The sequence below is a fragment of the Plectropomus leopardus genome, chromosome 3 (assembly GCF_008729295.1).
Source record: "Plectropomus leopardus isolate mb chromosome 3, YSFRI_Pleo_2.0, whole genome shotgun sequence".
Taxonomy (NCBI): domain Eukaryota; kingdom Metazoa; phylum Chordata; class Actinopteri; order Perciformes; family Serranidae; genus Plectropomus; species Plectropomus leopardus.
The window spans coordinates 23,327,030-23,339,711 of record NC_056465.1 but is presented as its reverse complement, the minus strand read 5'-3'; the positions used below and the strand labels follow the sequence as shown (position 1 = coordinate 23,339,711).

At 39.2% G+C, this 12,682-nt stretch overlaps 1 protein-coding gene across 1 annotated transcript in view; it reads right to left on the bottom strand.

Moving 5' to 3' along the window:
- Nucleotides 1-9,640, bottom strand: part of ttc39a (tetratricopeptide repeat domain 39A) — a 32,652-nt gene extending 23,012 nt beyond the window's left edge. Inside the window, exons 1-4 of the mRNA XM_042480962.1 lie at nucleotides 9,428-9,640; nucleotides 7,304-7,354; nucleotides 7,063-7,113; nucleotides 6,632-6,685 (exon numbers count right to left, since the gene is read on the bottom strand). Coding sequence (XP_042336896.1) covers nucleotides 6,632-6,685; nucleotides 7,063-7,113; nucleotides 7,304-7,354; nucleotides 9,428-9,480 — 209 coding nt within the window. The 5' untranslated portion in view covers nucleotides 9,481-9,640. The remainder of the gene's footprint in view (nucleotides 1-6,631; nucleotides 6,686-7,062; nucleotides 7,114-7,303; nucleotides 7,355-9,427) is intronic.
- Between the last annotated feature and the right edge of the window lie 3,042 nt (nucleotides 9,641-12,682).

Here is a 12,682-nt window from a genome sequence, read left to right as displayed (position 1 = left end):
TGTTTTTATTTCCCTATTTTCTGTGCTCGGGGCGTTTGTGGGCGTGTACCCCCACAGCGCTCAGGTGAGGTTGTGGTTTTATAAAAAGGTCACAAACAGGTACCAGACCATAAGCAGAAGGCATCCAAGAGATAGAGCATCGAAAAAAATGCAATGCAAATGAAGTGAAATGCCAAACGAGAGTGAATCTGGGGTTGGCTTTTACTTTCAATTTCTCTGGCGAGTGTGTTTACACAGTAACCAACAATCCTGCATATGCCCTTCAGTTAATCATAAAAGCATAACACAAACGGGAAGATAAAATCAAAGAAATATGAGCACCATAGACGGAACACTAGCATCTGAGGGGAAATTAGCAGCAGCAGTAATAGACACACTAGATAAAGTGCTTCAAGTGCATTTCAAACACCTGCCCTGTTTCACAGTTATTTAAACTGCCATGTGGCCTGCTGTGCTCTGTTTGTAATAATGAGGAGGCGGGAAAATTCAGGATACGTATTTTTTTGGAACCTGGATGTAGCTCATGATGACATGGGTGTAAATTAAAGACATTTATACCATGAATTGACTGAATGGAAAATTCTGCAGAATGCAGGATATAAAGTGTTTGACTCTCAAAATTTTCAGGCAGAGGACTCCGAATCCCCATGTTTCATATGTGTCCCCCAACTAATTTTGAATTGAAACCTATATCTCGAACCTAAATTTAAATTTTTAAAAATTTTTTTTAAAAAAAACTCCTGATGCTTAAACTGTTTAGCTTGAGGGGCTAATAATCATCAGAAATCCAACATAAGTTGCTACGTTAGCAGACAGTGATAATGAGAGTGAGCAATCAGTGTCTTCCTTATGGCTGAAAACTGACTCAACTGGTTCCAACTGACGGGGAAACAAGATTTTGGCAGGTTTGCACCATGGAAACAATCTGAGGCCCGAGGACACGGAAAAGAAACAAGCTCCCTGTCAGTGAGTGAAGATCATATAGGCATAAAATGGGATGAAAGGGACACGTCCCCATCAATATTTATGTACATTTGTGCCCCCCAATAAAGACTTGAAAGAAGCGGAGGACGTTTATTTTGACAAAAGTGAGGGCATTGCCACCATAAATTGTTGCAGAAAAGGTGCAAAAAATTAAGTGTTTGCTGTTTAAAATCCTTTGGGGGAAGTCCCCAAATCCCCTAAGTCATGTGTCCTCCATAATTTTAAAACAAACCTACACCTTTAGCAAAGATTATCACACAGTACAGGACAATTTACTCTAAATTGACTTTCTTCCATTGAGGTAAAAGTTATCATAACTTTAAAGTATCTATTTAGCTAATGCAGTAGGAATTAAAGTCTGTATGAATTCCTTGAAAAGTAAAACGGATTTGTGCAATAAATTGAAAAATCATTGTGCCATAAAGCAGCCAAACACTGCAACACAGCACAATAATAGAGCACACTTTTGCTTATTTGCCGAGGGAATATTTGACTATTGTACTGAAGAAAGAAAAGGCATGATGACCAGCACAATGAGGTTTGTCTCCTGGATTCAGTATGTGCATACCATGCATTGTCCCAATAATCGAATTCAACTTCAAGTCAGCTGAAATTCTGGGTTGATTTCTCTGGAGAACAACTTGTACAATGATGATCATTATCAGCGAGCCACACACACACACACACACACACACACACACACACACACAAATTAAAAATCACTTAGTACGCAAACACTATTCATACACTAACCACCCATGCATGTGCTCATAATGCACACACATACATTCACACTCCTCCAAGAGTGACGAAGCATAAGTTTATCGACTGCGGTCCACAGAGCTTTCACCACACTTGTTCCAGCTGGTATAATTTGTTTTTCGTAGGCCTTACGGCGTTGAGCTGTGACACAAAAGAGCCGAGCTGCTCCTATAACACACCGAGCGAGTTTGTTCACATGCCTAAGTGTCACAGCTAGAACACACACACACATACACACACATACACACACATACAAATCAATTACAGGACATCTGATGAGGCAAAGTGAATGACACACAGCATCCAAACATGCAGCACGTATCTTACCCATTTGACAGTGTCTCTTCCTCTCCTGACATTTTCATTTGGCAAAAGTGTGTGTGTGTGTGTGTGTGTGAGGGAGAGATAGAGAGAGAGAGAGTGAGAGAGAGAGAAAGAAAACCGCAGAAGTCAGTGTGAGGCTGAGGCCTTTCCAGCAGTGCAGTGTGATGGTCTACGTCTTTTTCTGTAGCAGCAGCAGCAGCAACAAGAGCAGAAGCAGCAGCAGAAGGGCAGTCGGGTGAAAGAGAGAGAGAGAGAGGGAAGATTGAAGGAGACACTGAGGGAGGGAGAGAGGGAGGGAGGGAGGAGGAGGAAGAGGGACGTAGCAGCAACAGCAGATCTTAATAAGATTGGGATGACTATCACACATGAGGGAAGAAAACACAGTCTGTCTGTGCTGCCTCTAACTCACATTCATACATGCAAAAGGCCTGTCCCACCTCTTCCGATCATCCTTCATGCTACACACTGCAGTCTCTGCTGATTGGTTAACGCAAATACTGGGGGCGGGACTAAAACCCCACAATTCATGGCCTTAGGATTTCTTAAAGATGTGAAACAACAAAAGGAAAAGAAATCAAAAAGAGAGTGGGAGCTAAAACACGAACGGGCTACAAGTAATTAATTCCTCCCCGACACAAAACTTTGTGTTCCTTAAGGTGGAAGAGGGAGAGTGATGCTTAAAAGATGGAAGAAGAGAGAGCTGGTGCGTAGTGAGACTCTGAACCGGTCCAGTCTGCTGCAGTGGCAGAGACTGAACACTGCAGCGACCAGAGAGTCCAGAAATAGAAGACAAATACGCAGTACAGCAGCTCGTACTGTGGATGCATGTGATGTAAAATCATGAATGAAACATTGGCACACCGACATGTTGCCATAAACTGCAGCTCAATGTTCTCCTATAAAATGTGAATGAATGTTTGAAGATTTTTTTTTAATGCATTTGGACATGACACAGCAGGAAAAACGCAGGAGTAAATAGTAATATTTCCCACACCTGAGTGTTTCCTGCTGTGACAAATCAAAATGTCTGCTGAGAAAAAGGCTCCGTTATTGAATGTCAGAAAAGTGCTAAGATCATAAATCCTTTGGAAAAGTGGCAAGCGAGATAATAGATACACTCTGGTTTGACCAAAGCATGTGAAAACACTGAGAACAAAAGAGCCAATTTTTGTGTTCAATCAGCCCATCTGAGTCTTATTTTGTGTATGAAAATCTTTTGTAAAAAAAAAAAAAACACTGCTCAAGAGATTTTTAAGTCTAGACAAATTAAATAGCTTTTATTATTCTCATAAAAATGCCTGGTTTATCACCTACATTAATGCCTCAATTAATCTCAGTTAATTTCAGGTCCAGGTCCGGTGTGCAGGATTTAGAGGGATATATTGGCAGGAATGATATATAATAGTATGTTTTCTTCAGGGTATAATCACCTAAAAATAAGAATTGTTTCCGTTTCCTTAAAATGAAACATTTAAATCTACACAGGAAGCGGGTTCTCGTACATCATGTTGCACTGCTATCTTTCTACAGTAGCCCAGAATGGACAAACCAAGCACTGGCTTTTTACGACCATTCACGATTTTGAATCGACCACTGCAGAAAGCAGCCCCTCGTTGAAGAGAGCATCGGCAAAACACTGATTCTTTTAACCTTAAACTGCTTTATTCAGTCTTTTTACAGGTTAAATCACCTGGTCAATTTGTTTTTGACAGCAAGAGACCTCTGTGGATAGTTTGGCGCCCAGCAAAAACCTTCTGAACAAGAAGCATGTAAGATATTCTAACTAGGAGGTGACGCTCGGCACATGGGAGAAGGTTGCAATCCTCGCTGCTATATGCTGCTAAATCCCCTTAAACTGTACACACTGTTACTTTAACTGTTTGGTCTGCAAAACGTCAGAAAATAGTAAAAAGATAAAATGCCTGTAAAGCTCAAGGTCATGTCTTCAGATTTTTTTGTCCAGCTAACAGAGGATATTGAAGTTAACAATCACATGAAACAAAGAAACGCAAAAAAATCTCTTGAGAGAAGCTAAAACAAGAAAATGTTTGTTGTTTTTGCTTCATAAATTACTTAAATGAGTAGCTGATGATTAAAATTGTTGCCAATTTTCTGTCAACAGACTAATTAATTTATCATCTCATTATTTCAGCTCTTAATTGGCAACCAGTGGGTTTGAATCATCTCGGTAGACACTTGAACATCCTCAAGAGTACACAAATGACTTGCAAGACAATATCAACCCCAAACATGAAATCCTCTGCTGATGGAAAATATCATTTCTCTCAATGGAGTCCGAGGAAAAATTAAACGTACCATGGCATGTCGCTATGGTGCGCGCGCACGCACACGCACACGCACACGCACGCACACACACACACACACACAAACACACACACACAATTAGTAACACTGATGACATCAAGAGAGCATAAAGTTCACACTCGTGACTACTGGGTCTAAGTGCTCATCACGGTTGACATATTTTTCTCCCACATTTTAGCCCATAAAAACACAATCATAATGGCCAGCACAGACACATGATGGGAATTCCATTTATCTTTATAGAGAGTAGTAAAACAAAAAAAAAAAAAAACGCTTAATTTCTGCTTTCATCTCTCTCATGTGTGGTGTGAGGAGCAGAGATGGTCACGGGTTTGTGGCGAAGATAATTAGATTGGATATGCTGCTGCTGTCCTCTTGTTGGAGAGTTGGATTTGACGTAAAAATAAACTAGAAATGTTGACACAACTTAGGCTTTTGACTTAATATAATAATATGCAAATCTTTAATGCTTTTATGCACCGAAAAGTATCTACTTAGAATAATGCAACACAAATTAAAGGAATACTTTACCCCCCAAATTAATATTTGTATGGTGGTTACTCACCCCGTGTTACATTGAACTTGGGAGGAAAACTTTAATTTTTTAATATGCCCCGACTGTGAACAAGAATCCAAAAACTGAGATTTTTTTTGATGTATTGACGTCCTGGGGGTTCGTGTTTAACGTCAGCAAAACTAACTAACTAACAACTCTCACAGTACAGCGTGCTACTCTTCCAGGCATTAAACTGTTTTTCTGGAAAAGTTTTAAATAGTAACATTTGAACAAAAAAAATAAGGGAAGTACTGAGCATACTACAGGATAAATGAGACTTGGACTCTACTGCACGAGTTGTGTGAGAGTTTGTAAACAGATATTTTGATATAGTTTTGCTGTTCGTTGGTCCCCCATCATTTAAATTCATCCAGTTTTCTCCATTGTTTGATTTTTGGAGCCAGTAGCTGGTTAGTTAAGGATAAAACAAGTAAATTAGTGAGTGTTACGGGTGCTGGTCGGCAAATTTTGAAAGCACTGAACAGAGCAGGTTTACTGTTTCCCTGTTTCCAGTCTTCATGCTAAGCTAAGCTAATTGTCTCCTGTCTGCGGCGACCGCTATCTATGACAAAAAAGCTGCTAAGAGGCCGAGAATGCTGCTAACTGTGCCACATTCAAAGAACTCCATAATCAAGTCCAGATCTGTTTAGTGGTGTTTATTACATAAAAAGACCTATAACTGGAATAAGCAAAATGAGATGAAACGAGACGATGTGGTGTTACTTGATATTATTTGATGTAACGAGACAGCCAAAGCCAAAAACTCATTGTCTAAGTGCCGCCACACCACTGAATAAACTGGTGAAGTAATATGAAACCACACCTCTGTGCCAATTACATTTACCGGAAGAGAAAAAAAAAAAAGAAGGAAAAAAAAAAGTGTGTGCAGCCTAAACAAAAAATAACACGGGCTAAATACACACTCCTAAAATAGCTTCATATTTAATATACAGATATAGAAGGGGTATCAATCTTCACAGCTAACTCTCAACAAGAATATGAACTGGGGTGTCGGTGGCTCAGTGGATAAAGCAGGCTGTGTCCTTGCTGCAGCGGCGGCGGGTTCGATTTCGGCTTGCGGCCCTTTGCTGCATGTCTTCCCCTCTCTCTCCCCCTTTCACGCTAGCAATCTCCTGTCCTATCTAACAAAGGCAAAAATGCCAAAAAAAATCTTTGAAAAAAACGTTTTCAGAATGAACTGCGGCGATCATCCGTGCTTTTCTCCTTCAGTGTTCTCCCTCAGATCCAAACAGATGCAGCTATCCTCCCCCTCAGGCTAACAATAAATCCCTTGCATGCCTGGACAGAGAATAAGAACTAAACTATTGAATAAGCAGCCTATTCGCATTCATCCAGTCATAACTTGACAGAGAGAGCTGAAAGGTCATTCTCAGTTCCCCTCTGTCTTTTTGATGTGTGACCATTTGAGGGCCTTTACTTCAACATGTCACTTATGTGTCGAGAAGTCGTTTGCGTCAGCTGTAATATACAAATCAGCGGCTCACTCTCATACAGGATTGCAAAACAGTAAAAAAAAATAACAGCACTGTGGGAACTTCCCAAGAAGATTTTTTTTTCAAATGGCGCAACATCAGCAGGTTTCTCCACATTTTTTGTGTTGTTGCGATCTAAACCAAAGTGTTACTTTATTATCAGACAGAGTTCACTGTCTGGTCTTACCCATTTGATGGATTCGTTGATTGCAGAGCATCTTTGTTGTCAGGTAGCTGTAACCTGAAACACAGGAACAAAATCAAGGCTGTTTTTGAGGGAAAAAAAAGGAAAATCTCAAGGGATGAAAACCCGGCTGAAAGGCCAGCTATTGTTTGAGGAACATGATCGTGAGAGCCATAGAAACGTGGACACTGATATATGTGGACACTCCCAGGCTACTCATTTCTTTTCAATGACGAATGAGGACATTTCTTGGGATATTAACTTGGCAGTTTTGGGAAAAAATCTCTATGAAATTGCTCTCATGTGAGGACAGATATTGGGGAATGTTTTAATGAACTCATATTGAGGTTTCTAGAAAGATTATTTACGCAATCTTTTTTGTTTACTTACCTTGATATACGTCCAACATTGGTTTTAAATTCAAACACACTCACCTGAAGTCTGTAATGATGGGATCCAATTCTGGGCTGTTTATGACTGATAACCTGGGAAAAGAAATAAAGGCCAGTCTCTGTATGATAGCATGTCTAGGAGCTAAAATGCTAACAGCTAAACTGTATCATTACAGTCTGATTAACTGTTTTATCAGCACCGCGAGTGTTCACAGGGTTTGTTTTCTTTGTGACACTGCTGATTGTTGCTGTGAATAAATGACGGTGCACAATGTGAACATACCGGCTTGGGGACTCTGGGCCATCAGGGATGTCTTGCGCCTGCACAGCATCCCTGTGAGGAGGTCAAAGGTCAACTTAGAGAGGATATAAGAATAGATCTCATGGTGGTGAGAGGAGGAGGTATGCTCACACACTGGAAGTTCGATCTTAAGATCTGAGGAGGACTCAGAAGTTCATACAGATATTTCAAAATAAAACTGTTACCAGCATACAAGCTACATGTGATGAATAAGAAGAGAACACATTTAAAAGAACAGTTCAGCCCAAAATAACACACACATATCGTTCCACTCACCTGTAGTGCTTTTTATCAGTCTAGACTGTTTGGCTGTTGGAGATATCGGCTGTAGAGATGTGTGCCTTCTCTCCAATATAATAAAACCAGATGGCACTCTGCTTCTGGTGCTGGAGGCACCAAAAAATACATTTGAAAAACTCAGCAGCAGCGTCTCTTTCCAGAAATCATGACCTGGTTAATCATGATAGTCCACAGACCTCATTGTGAGCAGTTTCATGTAGGAAGTATGTCTTTCTAACGAACTACACCCGCAAACCACATCACAGTGCAGAACGGAGCGTGCATCTTCTCATGAACGACAGGCCCGTGTATGAGATGTAAACATTAATGGGGTCAACCTCGGCTGAGCTGTAATGTAATTTATCTCAGTGGTACTTTAGATTCACACTTCCTCCTGTGCAGTGATATGGTCGGCAGGTGTAGTTCTTCAGTAGAAAGAAAATAGTCCCGACATGAAACTGCTCACAACGAGGTCTGTGGAGTATCTTGAGAAACTGGGTCATTATTTCTGGAAGGAGACATTCCTGTTGAGTTTTTCAGATGTTTTTTTTTTCCTTTAAGCACGACAAACCAAGTACCATCTTGTTCCATTATATTGAAGAAAAGGCAGACATCTCCACGCCTGATATCTCAAACACTCTGAAACACACCCAAAAACAATTTAGGCTGAAAAACAGCGCTACACCTAAGATAAAAATATGTACGTTTTGATTTTGGGGTGAACTGTCCCTTTAAGTTAAAAGCTAATAATAAGCTGAAAGTAAAAAACATTCATTACACTCAAAGTGGAATCAAAGTGGCTCTGAGTAATGACGAGACGCCAACAATGAGAATGAACATGTCGGCGGAAACACAAGACAACACGTATCAAAGCTATGTTTTGTGCTGTATGCTGAATTGTAATTATTATGATTTTTATGCACAAAAAATCCCTTGTTTATTCTAGTCAGCATAAAATCCCCATTCAGGTCTTTACAATCTTGATTTAAACATATAAATTTCTTTTTTTCAATTCTTTGGTTAGAATTAGACCAGTGAGTCCCAACTTCTTCATCTGGTGATCCTCACAGAATCCGTAGGGTGTGAATTATGTATAGTTTTACACAAGAACAAAAAAAAAGCAAAGATTAGCGAGAATTGAAAAGGTAAACATGATTTTGGTGGAGCTAATTTTCCCTACCCAGGTAATGATCTTGCAACACCTTAAAGTAACTCTGAACCCACAGGTTTGGAAACACTTGAGTAGATTATCCCCTCATTAACATATTACATACATTTCAATATTACCCCCAATTTATTTATTTAACTCTATTCTATTTACTCGTTGTAAAATATGACATGGCAAGACTGCAGAGGCAAAAAGTGTATTTTAGGACACTGCTCAGTAAAAGCCTGCCTGATCACATCTTGAAAGTAATGTTGTCAAACAGGCTGCAGACTGGCAACAAAAGACCAAATGAGCGCACTTAGATGGGATTATGATACCAAACTGGTACTCCCTGTTGACTCAAAGTGGTCAAACTTTTATATTACATATAAGATGATCTCATTTCCAATCAAAAACCAACTTTTTTTCCCCTCCCAAAATGGTGAACGACTTTTCTACAGTATAAAAAAAAACAACTTCAAAGATAACATCAGTGTGTGGTAAAGAGGATCTATGCTGGCCCTGAGCACGCTGTGCTCTACTCACTGTGATGACAAGATAAAGTCAGACACTGAAACAGCGCGATTAAACTCCCACTGTTGGCCGCAGTTTGAACACAGACAGGTACAGACAGGGCCGGCATCTGCACTGATTTTCGCAATCTTTCCCCTTCTACTCACTTTTTGCTGTCATTTTTCTTTATGCTTCGTTTCCAGTTGGTGATAAAACTCATCCCACAGCTCTGAGATCCGGTGAAACAGCAGAATATCCCGGAGAGAGGACAGCGGGCATGGATGGACACACAGACAGGAGACAGAGGACAGGAGCAGCTAACACTGACTTCACACCCGTGACCAGCGTGTCTTACTCCTTCCTGACGTGGAAAGGTGTGTTGCTGCTGTCATCGCCATAATAATGACTTTCCTATTTAAATGCGCTGCAATGAAGCTGCTGAAGGTCGCCGTTTCATGGTCCTAAAGCCCTCCAGATTATGACAAGGTTACACAGTTACACACAAAAACTGTCTTATTTCTACAAACAAGCATGTAAAGGAAGTTAGATCACAGTTCCGACCAAACAATTTGGGTATGTATCACTCCGCTTTACAGGTGTCCTGATTACTTTTTTTTCTGGGAGGGGGTTTAAATTAGCCTATGTTTAAGATAAAAGAATATATTACTTGACAAACTTATCAAGAAGGCCAGCTCTGTCCTGGGGTGCCCCCTAGACTCAGTGCAGGTGGTGGGAGAAAGGAGGATGATGGCTAAGCTGTCATCCATGCTGGAGAACGACTCCCACCCCATGCATGACACCCTGACCACCCCGTTACCGCAGGTCCTTCCTCCCTGCTGCAGTCAGACTGTACAACCAGCACTGCTCCCAGTAGACCACACACAACAATAACTGACTGCACTTGTACAGCTTAATACCACAAGTGCAATTTCACTTTCACCCATGCAACTGTGAACATTCTTTATTTAACTGTTGAGTTTCTCTGCGATGTAAATACTGTATATATTGTTTGTTTATGTCGTCCTCTGTGCTTATTTCCTTCATCTTCATCCTGCACGTTTTTGTACTTATTTATTTATTAATATAGTTTATTTTGCACAGTATTATCTTGCTATTTTGCTATCCCTTTGCTGCTGCAATTGTTGGAAATTTTCCCACTGTGTGTCTTATCTTATCTTATATATAAAATATTTGTGTTAATGAATGGTCGTCAGAAAAGGACAAAGGGAAAGAAAAAAAAGGCTGGATATTTTTCTGCAAACACAGGCAACATAGCCTGCTGATTTACCTGTTAACTTATCTGTGCCACACATAGCAGTTAACCTTTTGAAACCTGAGCAAATTGGCTTGATTTCTTAATTGGCACAGGACAATGGGCAAGCTTAGAAGAAATGTTAAAAAAAATTTGCAAATAGTACGACAAAATGACCTTAAAACTGAAAAAGGAAAAGGGTGAAATGACCAAGAAGTGCTTAAAATAATACATTTATTGTCAAATTTACTGATGTACCATAATAATACATAATCATGATAAATAAATAAATAATAAAATAAATAGAGTTATTTGGACAATTTTTCATGAAATTTAAAAAATTTAAATTTCAAAGAAATCAAGGCAATTTGCTCAGGTTTCACAGGGTTAACTGTTGAATGAGAAGCTCACTTCATCATTGTGTGATACCTACTATACTTAGTCTTGTCAAATCTGAACTACATTATTCCAGAGAGGCTAAAGACTCTTTAAAATGCAGTTTTAGATTTGTGAAACCTTTATACTATTTGGAAAAAATGCACATGTAGAAAATGCTGAGCCAGTTACAAACAAAAAACTACAATATGATGTATTAAAACACATAATTTCAGATTTGTAAGGAATTTATTCTATTTGTGAAAATGCAAACAGAGAAGGATTTGACTGCGTTGTTTTCATCTGTAGACCACAACGACCTAGATCCAATTAAAAACCACAAAGTGAACCTACGAACCGAAAACCAACCTCAGCGTCGTCAACCATGAAGTGATTGTCAACAGTCCTACTGGTCACAAACTGAGCGGTAAATGTATGTGACACACAGTAACTGTCCTGCAGTAATTTATAGGCCTAGCTTATACAAAACAGCAAATCCTAGTGCAGAAATTTATGGGGCTTTTTTGTTTGACAACAGTCCAGTCCCAGACCAGTTGAAGAACTATTTGTTTTGGCGGAGGCAAATAAATCATAAAATAAACATACAAATCATAATCTGAGGCCCCTTTTTTACAATGCTAATAAATGGCTTTTGTAAAACGGTTGTATGAAAACAATATTACAAGAAAGGGAGTACTTGTACTGAATATCAGCAGGGCTGTTAATATTCATGACCGAACCACAGCCGAATTTATAGTCCTCTTTACATTACAGCCGGCCACAACTCTTCATGTGATTTTGCTTCATTATTAGTTTTGTGTGTAGGATGTAGGGAAAAAATGGAATAAAATATTCCTGACTCCGTTTCATGCGTTTAAAAGCACCTGCAGATAAGAATCGGTTGTTTTTGCATACCTTAGAATCAGCCTTTAAAAGCTAAACAGGTCCTCTTGATCCTCATTAATAAAACTCGCCATGTTGTTTCTACAGGAGCCCAGAACGGACAAACCAAACACTGGTTCTGTGAAGGGCCTTTCAGTTCTCCTACAGGCTTGGTACACAGGAGAGGTGTCAGTTCTGCAACCTCACCACTAGATATCACTAAGGCACTATAAAAAAACATAAAGCCCAAACTGTATAATTCCAAATTTACTCCACCTGCTGATGAAGATCATATGATACAATTGAAAGCTCTAGAACAACTATTAAATAGACCTCCGATGGGCCTTTTTCTACAACTGCTGTTGCCAGTGTCAAGGGGAAATTTCAACTTGTCAGTTATTTTACTAAATAATAATAATACTTGGAGGTAAAACTGACTACAAAAGAATTAGTATAAATATTACCAAATTCTAAGACTTTTTTTGTGTACATTTACTAAAGTATTGTGTTATAGTACATTATTTTAAAGATTGCTTTTTGGGCTTTTGCATTTAATACACTACAGTTGAAGAATGACAGGCGGTAGGTGGAGGTACTTTTCTGCTACTTTTGGTTTCTACTCCGTTACATTTCAGAGGCAAACTGTACAATTTACTCTAATATATCTGAAAGCGATAGTTAAAAGGCAAATATCAGATAAAAGTTTTTAAATATCCATATCTCATGTGTCTAACTTCAGTTTGCATAAAATAATATACCTGTATGCAAAGTTGATACACTTCACATTGACCAGCAACATTTAATGCTGCTTAAACATAAATACATCAATTGCCACAATAACAGTCCAATACAAAAATACATATAAAAGCATATTTTGTTGATATCACTTATTAATCAGTGGTTAAGGAAGAAG